General features: G+C 47.4%; 1 protein-coding gene across 1 annotated transcript in view; it reads right to left on the bottom strand.

The window, feature by feature from the left end:
• Window positions 1–15,821, bottom strand: part of LOC111960893 (collagen alpha-1(V) chain-like) — a 198,533-nt gene that overhangs the window by 166,832 nt on the left and 15,880 nt on the right. The window contains exon 2 of the mRNA XM_070442065.1: window positions 1,336–1,503. Within this exon, the coding sequence (XP_070298166.1) occupies window positions 1,336–1,503 (168 nt within the window). The remainder of the gene's footprint in view (window positions 1–1,335; window positions 1,504–15,821) is intronic.

Here is a 15,821-nt window from a genome sequence, read left to right as displayed (position 1 = left end):
CAAAAGAGAGAGATGCACGAGTGTACATAGGCATCAGCTGCAGCCCTCGCGCTCACTACTATGAGATCAGACACTGTAGTTAATGATAAGCCCCCTTCTTCTGCTTGCCGAGATAAATATTAAATGTCAGGTTCAAGGAGGCAGCACTACATGAGTAATGTTGAGCTCAAGTTGAGCAGTTTAAAAAAGGCAAACAAGGTGTGAAACAGCCAAAACCTGGCAGGTCCACAGAGTTTGGCTACATTTTAATCAGAGCTAATGCTTACTGAAGTGAATTATAGTGCATGAAGGCCTGAGAGAGGTGGCGGTAGAAGGCTGTTCGACAGCCTGGTGTGCATGTCTCTGTGTGTGTGGTGTGTGTGTGTGTGTGTGTGTGTGTGTGTGTGTGTGTGTGTGTGTGTGTGTGTGTGGTGTGTGTGTGTGTTGTGTGTGTGTGTGTGGTGTGTGTGTGTGTGTGTGTCCTGTGTGTGTGTGTGGTGTGTGTGTGGTGTGTGTGTGGTGTGTGTGTGTGTGTGTGTGTGTGTGTGTGTGTGTGTGTGTGTGTGTGGGGGGGGGGGGGGGAGTAGGAGGGTCCATAGCGGGAGGTGAGTCTGCACATTTGGCCCAACAAAATTTGCAGCACTGTAAGCTATAACTCATAGTTCCAGATGACCGACAACTATCTGATGTAATGGCCAATAAATCAGATCCCTAGGTGGAAGGAGAGCAGAGGGGAAGGGAGGAGCGGTGTCGACAAGGGGGTAGGTGTGGGGAGTAGCGGGAGGGGAAGGGAGGAGCGGTGTCGACCAGGGGGTAGGTGTGGAGAGCGGAGGGGAAGGGAGGAGCGGTGTCGACCAGGGGGTAGGTGTGGAGAGCGGAGTGGAGGAACGGGCCAGGTGGGAGGAAAAGGGACATATCTTATGGGAGTTTTACTGCAGTCTGGGACATTCCATCCATGTCAGGACATTACACCAGTGATTTACACCAGTGTTCTATTATTGACTAGGGGTCAACGAGTTCATTTGGGTCAACACCCAGAGGTAGGGGAGAGGCCACATGCAACCAATAGGAACAGACTTAGTAGAGGAGAGGCCACAAGTAGCCAATAGGAACATAATTAGAAGGGGAGCAGCAACACCAGTCAGGAAGAATCTTCCTGCAAAAGCTAAACGCATGAAATTATATTTGAGTAAACAAGGGAATCTGTACATTGGAGTAGAGGGAGGGATGATCTCCATCAGAAGAGATACAGTAATGTACTTGAGGAAAACATGAAAAGAAAGTAACAGGTATCATTTAAGTTCAGAGGTCGAAGGAAATCAACGAATCAGTGAACGGTCATGATCAGGTACTTACCAGGGTACAGCTGTTTGGTGGGGGCGCTGAGCTGGGCTTCTTTGGATACTCTGTAGGCTACATCGGCTCCTTTTGTTGACTTTCTATGCGCACAGAAACCTGTGGTTTTCGTAACGCCTTCAGGTAAACTGGGGAAATCTAAAACCTTCAAGAGGTCCGCTGGCTCCACTACGGAGAGAAAGAGAGAAGATAAATATTTTAGGTTCGACTCATATCAAACACACTCATTTAAAATTCAGACTCACACATCTTTCACAATCATCCACAGTGCTGAAAGACCCCCACAACAGGGGAGACAGTCAGTATCCATTTCAACTAACCCAATTACTCAGCCTGTAGACAGAAAAAACAGATCCTCCTTTCACTGGCCCAGGGGTGTCAAACTCATTATGTCTGCTGGTTTTTGGTTTTTCCTTTCAATCAAAACTTAGACAACCAGGTGAGGGGAGTTCCTTAATAATTAGTGACCTTAATTCATCAATCAAGTACAAGGGAGGAGCGAAAACCCGCAGACACCTGGCCCCCCGTGGAATGAGTTTGACACATGTGCACTAGCCATTAGCTGGGACCTTCTTCCAGTACAGTAGGTGCACTCCAGACCCCCTCTATCTATCCATTCCCCTCTCACCCCTATTCTCTCCATCCTTTTCACTGACGAGAAGGGGGTACAGTTATAGAACCAATTTAAACTGTGAGAGTGTGCTCTACACTCTAACTACATATCTAGGGTCAGATTACTGTGCCCACATTTCAAATCTTAACCATTAGGGGGTTATGAGGAAGTTGGATGCTATGATGAACTACTGCCATGAACTAAGTCCACCCCTCCATCCCTTTCTTCCTCCACTATACCTGCTTTCCTCTTCCTTCCCACAAACATACAATTAGCGCACTCTTAGGCTGGGCCTTGGGGTTTCCTCCAGAGCACCGCAAGTGCAGCACGGTCGGGTCAGAACAGGGTCTGACGTTGGGGTTTGACCTCTGACTGCATGCCTGCTGGCCAAAACAACCCCAATGACCTAATGAGCCGCAAACAAACAGATGCGTCTGCAGCGAGATGCTACAATGCTACGATGGTCTCTGCCTCAAGGATACTGCCCAGAGCATATAGCATAGCCCCAGTACTGCTCGGAGCACAGCCACACACTACGGGTCTGGAGACAGGACAAGGGATGGACCATGTAGAGACAACATAGGGACAGGGTCTAACTGGGGCGTAGAGGGACGCCAATACAAACGGGAGGGGGTTTGAATGTTGGAAAACAGCAGCTGGAGCAGTTTATGGCATGGTTTTAAGAACAAAAGCACACATTCTCTGGCACCCTGTTTTTGCATTCTTGTGTTCTGTTGAACCACTCCAGTTGGACTGAGAAAGGCACTCTTTAAACACACACACACACACACACACACACACACACACACACACACACACACACACACACACACACACACACACACACACACACACACACACACACACACACACACACACACACACACACAGGTAAAGCAGGAAGGATCAGGTGTCAGGTCAGCCAGGACCACACACATTTATTGAGGCTGTTCAGAGAGGAGCTTTCAATAGCTCCATCCATCTGGAGAGAAACGGGTGGAGGGATGGAGGGATGGAGGGAGGGAGGACGGGAGGGAGTGGGGGAGAGAGGGAGGACGGGAGGGAGTGGGGGAGGGAGGGAGTGAGGGAGGGAGCGCGGGCACTCTTCCCACTGCCCCATTACTTCATCCATCTGGAGGTCATTAGTCTCTCACATGCAGCGCAGATCAATTCAAATAAACCATTCAACAGCTAAACAAAATGACAGATCCAAATCCACTACAGATTCACATGACCATGGATCACTATCCATCATAACTTCAACTTTACTGCTGTTGATATCAGGCAGTACGCATTGCAACACTGTCAGCTAGCTACAGAAAGATTTGAAAATGTGATTTTGATTAACTATATTCCACACTGTGTAGTGTACAGTCTCTGATTCTGAACAGATATCTGACCCAAATCAAACAGCTCACACACACAGCTCGCTATGTTCCCAGACCCACACATATACTGGATGTAAACACACCTAACGACACTCGTGCTCCCACTTGGGTAGGTCATATCAACAGAGAGAGGGGGGGAGTGAACCCTCTCATATGGGTGTGTGTAGACCATTAAGAGGAAAATACATGGGATTGGAGTCAGATGAAAGAATGTGAACTATGTGGAGATTCATTCGGCAACTCCCTCTTTTTTCCCCTGTCTTTTTCTGTCTCTCTTTCTCTCCCTCCCTCATTATCCTTCCCTTGCTTCCTCTATGAGCTGGCCCTCTCCTCTCTTCCTGTCTTCAATCGGAAGACTCTTATTATCTAACTACATAATTGTCTTTCCATCCAAATGTGAGCAGCAGCTGAACCCAACACATTATCCCAATGCTAGGGGGGACATATTTGACAGACACGCCAGATGACTTTGTCATATCGGTGGAAAGGTGCAGTAATTTCCACCAACGCCCACCCATCACCTACCCCCTACCCCTCCCTGCCCACCCTCTCTCTAAGACATTCCAGTATGAGAACGAGGCACCCCTGCAACAACAACATACCACAGAATGACAGAGCCTCTTGATGTAGTTGCATGGCCTAAACAAAGACACTGCTTTGTCTCTTATCATCAGCTCATAAGGGAGTGAGTGATACAATGTACCCAGCAGCTAGAGAATGACTTTCACTGGCCAGATTGACTGACTGAAATTAGATAGCTTGTCCTAAAAATCTCTACTAGGGTTGGACAGTTCCCACTGTCAAAATCAAGTGAAACAAACTTAAATCAACACTAGCCAACTACTTAAAATGGGAAAATATCTTAAAACTAAACTGATGGAAAACTGTAAAACAAATAATGATTATTATTGCAGGTATTTAAAAAAGAGTCATCTTTCTCTTTATCGACAATACCTCATCGACAATACCACATGAGTCCCCAGAGGACAGACTGTATCTACAACAATAGAATACTCAGTATATGAATAAACCTGCTGACTCTCCTTTCTCGAGTGCCGTTGGGAATGCTGCCTGGCATTCCCATCCTGCTCCCAGTCACTCCCATACCACCACACTGTTAATCCTCAACCTGACAACAGGTCCTGTATGGCTCAGTTGGTAGAGTGTGGCAACGCCAGGATTGTGGGTTTGATTCCCAGAGCCACCCACACATGACTGTAAGTCGCTTTGGATAAAAGCATCTGCTAAATGGCATACATTTTGAACAGCCCAGACTCTGTCGGTCTCCTGGGAAACCCAGCCACAAGGCCCATGGGATACTGAAGGCCTATAAGGGTGGAGGTAGAGAGGAATGAAACTACACCACAGCCACCACAGAAGAAGAACATTGACCAACTGTTAGGACCACGAGGCCCCAGCCACTGGGCACCACATCAAGACAGGACTGTCACACACATAGACATACATAGACATGCACACACACATTCATTCACATATTTTACACAGGGCTCATGCAGGCACACACAAACATACTGTACATGCATAAAACATGAAGCAAAGAGTATAAAGTTCTTTAATACATAGAAAAAGACACATACACACTCCTAGGCTTTCCTCCTTCAATCTAATGTAACCCCCACCTGGATCAATATATTCAGGGCCTCTCTCTCTCCTGATTATACAGTGGCTGAACAGTGGCCTCTGTCTATGAAGTCAACACTCAAGTCTAACTGATGGGAACTAAAATTACAGTCTGAAAACACCCAAACCCACTGAGGTCTCATAGTAACAACAGGCTTAGCTTAGAGCCTTGTGGTAGGAGGAACGTGGCTGACTACATCAAATCACTTAGGGCTTTGTGTTAGGAGGAACGTGGCAGACTACATCAAATCACTTAGGGCTTTGTGTTAGGAGGAACGTGGCAGACTTCATCAAATCACTTAGGGCTTTGTGTTAGGAATTACGTGGCAGACTACATCAAATCACTTAGGGCCTTGTGTTAGGAGGAACGTGGCAGACTACATCAAATCACTTAGGGCCTTGTGTTAGGAGGAACGTGGCAGACTACATCAAATCACTTAGGGCCTTGTGGTAGGAGGAACGTGGCAGACTACATCAAATCACTTAGGGCCTTGTGGTAGGAGGAATGTGGCAGACTTCATCAAATCACTTAGGGCCTTGTGGTAGGAGGAATGTGGCAACTACATCAAATCACTTAGGGCCTTGTGTTAGGAGAAGAATGTGGCAGACATCATCAAATCATTAGGCCTTGTGTTAGAGGAATGTGGCAGACTCATCAAATCACTTAGGCCTTGTGTAGGAGAAATGTGGCAGACATCATCAAATCACTTAGCCTTGTGTTAGGAGAATGTGGCAGACTACATCAAATCACTTAGGGCCTTGTGGTAGGAGAAATGTGGCAGACATCATCAAATCACTTAGGGCCTTGTGTTAGGAGGAATGTGCAGACTTCATCAAATCACTTAGGACTTTGTAGTAGGAGGAATGTGGCAGATACATCAAATATCTTAGGCCTTGTGTTAGGAGGAATGTGGCAGACTTCATCAAATCACTTAGACTTGTAGTAGGAGGAATGGGCAGACTACATCAAATCATTAGGACCTTGTGGTAGGAGGAATGTGGCAGACTACATCAAATCACTTAGGGCCTTGTTTAGGAGGAATGTGGCAGACTTCATCAAATCACTTTAGCCTTGTGGTAGGAGAATGTGGCAGACTTCATCAAATCACTTAGCCTTGTGTTAGGAGAACTGTGGCAGACATCATCAAAACACTTAGGGCCTTGTGTAGGAGGATGTGGCAGACATCATCAAATCACTTAGGACCTTGTGTAGGAGGAATGTTGGCAGACTCATCAATCACTTAGGACCTTGTAGTAGAGGAATGTGCAGACTACATCAAATCACTTAGGGCCTTGTAGTAGAGGAATGTGGGCAGATTACATCAAATCACTTAGGACCTTTGGTAGGAGGATGTGGCAGACTTCATCAAATCACTTGCCTTGTTTAGGAGGAATGTGGCAGACTTCATCAATCACTTAGGGCCTTGTTGGTGGAGAAATGTGCAGACTACATCAAATCACTGTAGGGCCTTTGTGTTAGGAGAATGTGGCAGACTTCATCAAATCACTTACTTGTGGTAGAGGAATGTGGCAGACTTCATCAAATCACTTAGGCTTGTGTTAGGAGAAATGTGGCAGACTTCATCAAATCACTTAGGCCTTGTGGTAGGAATGTGGCAGACTTCATCAAATCACTTAGGGCCTTGTTAGGAGGAATGTGGCAGACATCATCAAATCACTTAGCCTTGTAGTAAGGAGGAATGTGGCAGACTTCATCAAAATCACTAGGACTTGTAGTAGGAGGAATGTGGCAGATTACATCAAAATCACTTAGACCTTGTAGTAGAGGAATGTGGCAGACTTCATCAAATCACTTGACCTTATAAAATTGGCAGACTACATAAATCATTAGCCTTGTAGTAGGAGAATGTGGCAACTCATCAAATCACTTAGGACCTTGTAGTAGGAGGAAATGTGGCAGATTACATCAAATCACCTCCTATCCTCCATTCTAGCACCAGCCATATCCTCAGTCTACACCAGCCATATCCTCCATTCACTACCAGCCATATCCTCCATTCTAGCGACACCATATCCTCCAGTCCTAGTGACCAGCCATATCCTCCAGCTAGTGACAGCCAATCCTCCATTCTAGCGACCAGCCATATCCTCCAGTCTAGTACCACCATATCCTCCATTCTAGCACCAGCCATATCCTCCAGTCTAGCGACCAGCATATCCTCGCAGCTTCGTAGTGACCCAGCCATATCCTCCATTCTAGTGGACCATGCCATATTTCCTCCAATTCTAGGGGACCAGCATTTATTCCCTCCATTCTAGTGACCAATCATATCCTCCATTCTAGCGACAGCCATATCGCCATTCTGCGACCAGCCATATCCTCATTCTAGTGCCAGCATATCTCCAGTCTACGACCAGCCATATCCTCCAGTCTAGTGACCAGCCATATCTCCATTCTAGTGACCAGCCATATCCTCCATTCTAGCGACCACCATATCCTCCAGTCTAGTGACCAGCCATATCCTCTAGTCTAAACCAGCCATATCCTCTAGTCTAGTGACCACCATATCCTCTAGTCTAGTGACCAGCCATATCCTCCATTCTAGTGACCAGCCATATCCTCCATTCTAGTGACCAGCCATATCCTCCATTCTAGCGACCAGCCATATCCTTCCAGTCTAGGTGACCACTATCCTCCATTTATGACCAGCCATATCTCCATATCTAGCCGACCCAGCCATATCCTCCAGTTCTCAGCTGAGCAAAGCCATATCTCCAGTTCTAGCGACCCAGCCATATCCTCGCATTCTAGCGACCAGCCATATCCTCCAGTCTATGACCAGCCATATCCTCCATGTCTAGCAACCAGCCATATCCTCCATTCTAGTGAGCCAGCCATTATCCTCCATTCTAGTGACCAGCCATATCCTCAGTCTAGGACCAGCCATATCTCATTCTAGTGACCAGCCATATCCTCCATCTTAGCGACCAGCCATATCCTCCAGTCTATGACCAGCCATATGCACTCCATTCTAGCTACCACCAATCCTCCAATGTCTAGCGACCAGCCATATCCTCCAGTCTAGCACCAGCCATATCCTCCATTCTAGTGACCGCCAGCCATATCCTCCATTCTAGCGACCAGCATATCCTCCAGTCTATACAGCCATATCCTCCAGCTCTAGGAACCAGCCATATCCTCCATTCAGCGACCAGCCATTATTTTTCCTTTTTCCATTCTTTATGACCAAGCCATTATTTTTTCCCCTCCCATTCTAGCGACCACCATATCCTCCATCTAGCGACCACAGCCATACCTCCATTCTAGTACCAGCCATATCCTCCATTCTAAGGACCAGCCATATCCTCACAGTCTAGGACCAGCCATATCCTCAGTAGGACCAGCCATATCCTCCATCTCTAAGCTACCAGCCATATCCTCCATTTTAGCACCAGCCATACCCCATATCTAGTGACCAGCCATATCCTCCATTCTAGTGACCGCATATCCTCATTCTATTCCATACCAAGCATACTCCATTCTAGCGACAGCCATATCTCCATTCTACGACCAGCCATATCCTCCATCTAGCTACCGCCATATCTCCATGTCGACGACCAGCCATATCCTCCAGTCTAGTGACCAGCCATATCCTCCAGTCTAGTACCAGCCATATCCTCCAGTCTAGACCAGCCATATCCTCCATATCTAGCGACCAGCCATATCCCTCCATTCTAGTGACCAGCCATATCCTCAGTCTAGACCAGCCATATCTCCTGTCTAAGCTAGTGACCACCATACCTCATTTCATCCAGCCATATCCTCATCACGACGCAGCCATACCCCAGTAGTGACCAGCCATATCCTCCAGTCTAGCGACCAGCCATATCCTCCAGTTCTACGCGACCAGCCATATCCTCCAGTCTAGCGACCAGCCATATCCTCCAGTCTAGCGACCAGCCCAGTATCTCCAGTGCGTAGGCGGAACCAGCCATATCCTCCATCTAGGACCAGCCATATCCTCATCTAGCGGACCAGCCATATCCTCATTGCTGAGGCGACCAGCCATATCCTCCAGTCTAGCGACCAGCCATATCTCCAGTCTAGCGACCACATATCCTCCATTCTAGCGACCAGCCATATCCTCCAGTCTAGCGACCAGCCATATCCTCCATTCTAGCTACCAGCCATATCCTCCATTCTAGCGACCAGCCATATCCTCCAGTCTAGTGACCAGCCATATCCTCCATTCTAGCGACCAGCCATATCCTCCATTCTAGCGACTACAACTTCATAGAGGTGTCTATAGTCGCTAATTACAAGATACCCCATCAATAAATAACCTATATACCTAATAAAAGTCCTGTCCAACTCCACTCTGCAGTTCCAGAAGCCAATCTCAATAACATATTCTTTGCGTTCCTCGCTTCCTTTTTAAAATCCATTGGAGGAAAAAGCCAGAGGTCCCTCCTCTCTGACCTTCTCCTCCAATGGGTTTGGAGAGGAGAGAGGACGCTAGTATGTCATTAAAATTCAACTGAGGTTATATCTGACCCCGTTGACTTAGAAGCACGTGTCTGTTTATTTGGGCTTAGCTAGGCAGGGTCGGGATGAAAGGGTTGTTGGCTTTCACTTCACTCAAATGTAAAGACGTCTACTCTACTACAATAACTACAATGAGCAAACAGCTAGTACGAGCTAACATTAGAAACTGGCAAATTAGCTGCAATTAGCTAACAGCTAAAGTTGGCTAACAACTCTATACTTAGCAAACAGCCACAACAGATGACACTGACAGCTGCAATTAGCTGATGACTGCAATTATGTTAGCAAACAGTGTGAATGGCTTCATTGGAGAGACCAACTAGCCATATGACTACCTCAGTAGTAGCACTGTGGGTTTGATCTGCTAAATGGCATACATTATTTGTTATTATTATTATAATAAATATTATTACATTAATAATATATTATTATTATATTATATTATTATTATATTATATTATTATTATATTATAAGCAATTCAATAATACATCATCTAAATCGGGAAATGACACCCTATTCCCTATATAGTGCAATATGAGTCACATGGTTGCAGGGATTGGAGACAAAAAGGAGGAGGAAGAGGAGGAAGAGGAGGAAGAGAAGGATGAGGAAGAGGAGGAGGATGAGGAGGACAAAGATGAGGAAGAGGAAGATGAAGAGGATGAGGAGGAATAAGAGGAAGTTTGGCTGTGATCAAGCAGTCGATGCTAACCTTGTCATGACCCCTGTAGAGGTCTGTTGGTTTTGCCAGTCCTCTCTGACACAACCTAATCCTATAAAGACCAGCAGCTTTTGGTGAGGAAACCGTTGTCATCAGGATACCCTCTCTCTTTCCCCTCTGCCATAATCTCCCTTTTCCTCTACCTCTATCCATCCATCCACTCCTTTCACAGATCTCATCTGGTCTTTTCCTCTACCTCTACCTCTATCCATCCATCCACTCCTTTCACAGATCTCATCTGGTCTTTTCCTCTACCTCTATCCATCCATCCACTCCTTTCACAGATCTCATCTGGTCTTTTCCTCTACCTCTATCCATCCATACACTCCTTTCACAGATCTCATCTGGTATTTTCTCACTTTCTTCTCCTTCTTGGCAGATAGGAACATCTGTTGTTTGTCTACTGTGTTCAAGGTATTCTCATCAGTACATGGTGGTAAACAGGAGGGGGTGTCCTACCCCCTATCCCTACTGCACCCTAAAGTAACCCCTCAGCTTGCAGCAGTAGGTCACCCAGGGGGCATGGACAGGGAGAGTGGCAATAAGCTTCTTACTGGACAGGAGGGAGAGGGAAGGGGGGTGACATACTGTAACATCTCCCCTCTGTACAGAGAGTAAACGCCCTATAGCTTAGCCTTTATGGCAATTTTGTTCTATAAGCTGTCCTGTATATGTTCACGCATGTTCCTGTGTGTTTAGCCCAATTCAACAGCAGTAGCAATAACTCAAGTTCAGTAAACACACACACCTCCAAACCCCAGTCACACTTCCCTCACCTCCCTCCGACCCTCCTGAGGTGGCAGTTAACCACATCCTAGCCCACGGGTATGGCTCTCAATCCCACCTTATTAAGATGAAGTGTTTGTCTAATTAGCATGGCAGCTCCCTTTGGGGGAGCAACACCTTAGGAACAGGATGAACCCTGACTGAAGCTAGGGCCAGAGCTTTTCCCTGGGTAAACACAGGCTGACCACAGCCCAGAACTACCAGAGAAGACTGAGAGAGGTGCTGTCTGTGTGAGACTGACTGGTACTGGGACTGAGCTTTGGGTGGATACATTTACTCTACAGCAAAAGCATTCTATACAGTTCTCATTCTTCAATATTTAATAATGAAATGAAATCCCCCCCCCCTCTCTCTCTCTCTCTCTCTCTCTCTCTCTGCCCCTCTCTCTCTGCCCCTCTCTCTTTCTCTCTCTCTCATCGCCCGTACTTGGCACACCGTGGAGCAGAGCCACATCACAGGCACACATCCTTCTCTGTGCCAGTGCTTAATGACAAATTGGGGCCAACACAGCTACAGAACCTTGGAAGCAGAATGGCTCTGCAACACTGAAACCGACCACAGGTTCATAGCTACAATTAGCACAGCACATAGTGCAGCCTAAAACAGAGAACAGCAGGGAGAAGATCCAACTGACACAGAACAATAACTCCAACCCTGAAGTCACCCACACACACCTGGATGTAACTGCCCTATGGGCCCTGGTGAAAAGTAGGACACTATGTCAGATTTTTAATGGAGTGCTGCAACGCCCTCAGAACCACTACTTCCCGTGGCTATGCTCTCCCCTCTTCCCCTCTCCATTTCTCCTCTCTCCTCCTCTCCCCTCTCCCTCTCCGCCTCTCCCCTCTCCCTCTCCGCCTCTCCCCTCTCCCTCTCCGCCTCTCCCCCTGTCCTTTTATTGTCTTCGGTACCTACAGGCTGATATTGGTGCTAAATGTCCATCTACTCACACTCTCCTGTTAGTCTTTATGGTAATGTATAAGTAGTGTGTGTGAAGAGACCTTCATTGTTGGCCTTTTTTATAGATCTGTTTTGCCAGACAGGCTGGCTTTGGGAGGTACTGTAGCAGCACTGTAAAGGGTAATGAACTCATAAAATATATCGTAAGTGAAAATGTATTAACATGAGATTAAAAAGCTTTAGATTTCTTCACACTGTTCCTGGAGAAAGTTCGCAATGGGGAGAGGCTTGATGTGGTTGCCAACCCTTCTTTCACTCCCTCCCTCCCTCCCCCACTGGGCATACACTGATTGAATCAACGTTGCTATCACATCATTTCAATGAAATAACGTTGAACCAACGTGGAATAGACGTTGTTGTCTTTCCCTCCCTTCCTTGTTGTCTTTCTCTCTGAGCAGTAGCGCCAGGTTAAGAATCCTGATTTGGGCTGGGTGCCAAGACAATCGCAGACCCCCTCGTCTCACGCAGTCTCAACACACACACACACACACACACACACACACACACACACACACACACACACACACACAACCCACACACACACACACACACACACACACACACACACACACACACCACACACACACACACACACACACACACACACACACACACAACACACACCCCCCCAATACACACACACAAGTCCATTCAGTGACTGTTGTCCATTCAGTGTGACGCGTCTCATTCCCTGCTGGTGGAGCAGGGCAGCGCAACAGGCCCAGTGAAGCAGGGGTAGCTTTTTACAGAGCAGGAACCAGGATTAACATTCTTCCCCTCTTGCACTGTCTGAATCCCCAAATGGAACCCTATTCCCTACATAGTGGCACTCATTTTTGACCAGAGCCTAGAAATCCTGGTCAAAAGTAGTGCACAAAAAGGCAATATAGGGTGCCATATTGGGATGTAACCAGTGTTTCTCCCCTCCCTCCTCCTGCCAGCGCTGAGCCACGGCTTGTTGTGTTCTCCTGGCACTAAGGCACATGCCTTGCACTGGCGCTGAGGACAAAGAGCAATTAGCAGCAGCGTGGTCTGTCTCTGTGGCCGACCTCTGTCCACCCGCCTGTCTGTCCGACTGTCTGTCAGCGCCCGTCGCCAAGAGACCAGGGCAGCGAAAAACAACCAGGGCAGAGTGGGAAGCAGAACTTCCCCCTCCTACAGCGCAGCCATCCCAGATCGGGGGAGGAGGGTGTGGGGTCTTTTAACTCTTATCCCAACTTGGATGGATGCCAGAAGTGACGTGTACAGTAGAATGTCAAATCTGAGCATTATAAGTGCACATGTGACTGGTTATCATGACATATGTCAGAATATATTTGCGCTAATGTTCAATTAACCCCTTCAGATCAACAAACACAGACACACACACACCACACACCACACCACACACCACACACCACACACACACACACCACACACACACCACACACACACACACACACACACCACACACACACACACCACACACCACACACACACACACACACACACACACACACACACACACACACACACCACACAGAAGAGACATGCAAATACACACACATGCCCTCAGTCCACCCTCCAAGCTGACAGGTAGCCATCAGTGGTTGACCTGAGGGTGTTGGTGTAGTAATCATATGACTCGCCCCTAAGATTAGCCTGTGGTCATTACGTACACTACATTACACCCCACCTACATAGACAACACTGGACAGGACACACACACTCACAAGCACACACGCACGCATGCACACACCACACACGCACCACACACACTAATGTCAGCAACAATAAACCCCATTGTGCATCGCAGCAGTTCTGCCTGATTTACTGACCATTTTCTTACAAAACTGAAAACGTACCTGTTCCGAAAAAGTGCTAACCCCCCCTCCACTCCCGCTCGTTTCTCCCCCCTCTCTGTCTACTGTTTCTCCCTCCCTCCTCTGTCTTCTGGCTTTCTTCATCCTCTCTCATGTCCTCTGTTCTCATCCTCCCTCATCTGTCTCTGTTTCTCCCTCCCTCTCTGTCTCTGTTTCTCCCTCCCTCCTCTGTCTCTCGTTTCTCTCCTCCCTCTCTGTCTCTGTTTCTCCCTCCCTCCCTGTCTCTGTTTCTCCCTCCCTCTCTGTCTCTGTTTCTCCTCTCTCTGTCTCTGTTTCTCCCTCCCTCTCTGTCTCTGTTTCTCCTCCCTCCCTGTCTCTGTTTCTCTCTCTCTCTGTCTCTGTTTCTCCCTCCCTCTCTGTCTCTGTTTCCTCCCTCCCTCTCTGTCTCTGTTTCTCCCTCCCTCTCTGTCTCTGTTTCTCCCTCCCTCTCTGTCTCTTTTTCTCCTCCCTCCCTTGTCTCTGTTTCTCCTCCTCTCTTGTCTCTGTTTCTCCCTCCTCGTCTGTCTCTGTTTCCCCTCCCTCTCTGTCTCTGTTTCTCCTCCCTCTCTGTCTCTGTTTTCTCCCTCTCTCTCTGTCTCTGTTCTTCTCCTCCCTCCCTGTCTCTGTTTCTGTTTCTCCCTCTCTCTCTTTCTTTCTTTCTCTCTCTTTCTCGCTCTCATAACACAGACACGCACACATACACACAAGCTCTCCCAAACAGTATTCACATGAAACAGAAGCATAGATATCAAGTAAACACATAGAAGTACCTCTTCCCAGGGACTGAGCAGAGAGCAGAGGCAGAGGAGAGCAGAGAGGAGAGAGCAGAGAGCAGAGCAGAGGAGAGGAGAGGAGAGGAGAGAGCAGAGAGGAGAGGAGAGAGCAGAGAGCAGAGGAGAGAGCAGAGAGGAGAGAGACTGGCTCAGTTGTTTCCATAGCTCTCATTTCTCTGGTCTTGACCAGGCCGTTGTGAGCGTGCCAGTCACAAGACGACACACACACAGTCAGACAGACAGAGTTCCTCGAGAATAACTTCAGCTAGCTCGCAATCGCACTCTGAATAACAGGAAACACCAGACAAGACAAAGAACACATGGAATTCAGACAGTTACACACACACACACACACACACTAAACTGTGTGCTCACACCGAGACAAAAACACACTTAAACACACTTATTCACATACACGTAAGGCTCGCACACATTGCACTGAATGTGATCTAGCGTTCATCTGCTGATCGTTCAGGGCGCTGTGTTTAAGGCTTACCGTATGCTGTACAGTCGTAACAGTTTGTGCATATATCATTACAACAATTCTGTGATGTTTTGGTCTTGGGGAGTTTTTTTTCTGCTGTTCGTGCACACCAAGTTTGGGAGAGGAAGTCCATGCCCCTTCGTCTGTGATTGGTCCTACTCCTAGTAGGAGCGGGAACATGAAGTGTTGGTTGTCATTCAACGAGAGACTATTCCTTTTCATGCACATTTTTCCACTTGAGAAATACTGCACCAAACATCTTAGCTAGATGTCAAATTTGCACGACTAAGACCTCTGCAAAAACGTGATGACTGATTTCTTGATGTATTTATTTTGAGTGTTTCTGGTTATGTTATTGCTATAGTGGCTCAAGAGGGACAAACGGTAATATTGCAGCTTTTTTCCCGCTTTTCCAAGCGATGGTCTTTAGGGAGTATGAGAGCACCAACGGTCGACGGTTGCTTCGCCTTGCCAAGTCCTGCTTCACACTCACACTCATCTAACGACAAACAGGTAGACACACTCTCATTAAGCCAGGAGTAGCTCCAGCTAGACTAATGTTTGTGAGCGTGCATGCGCATCTGCCTGCATGTGTGTACTCGTTCACCACATGTGCGTGTGAGCGCTGGCTTGTGCTTCTCAGACTACTCTGTCAGGACTTTAGCCCTGGTCTTCCCAGACTACTCTGTCAGGACTTTAGCCCTGGTCTTCTCAGTCTACTCTGTCAGGACTTTAGCCCTGGTCTTCTCAGTCTACTCTGTCAGGACTTTA

Source organism: Salvelinus sp. IW2-2015, linkage group LG4q.1:29 (genome assembly GCF_002910315.2).
Source record: "Salvelinus sp. IW2-2015 linkage group LG4q.1:29, ASM291031v2, whole genome shotgun sequence".
In the NCBI taxonomy this organism is placed as follows: domain Eukaryota; kingdom Metazoa; phylum Chordata; class Actinopteri; order Salmoniformes; family Salmonidae; genus Salvelinus; species Salvelinus sp. IW2-2015.
The sequence above is the reverse complement of the archived record's forward strand: the minus strand, read 5'-3'. Positions and strand labels throughout refer to the sequence as shown.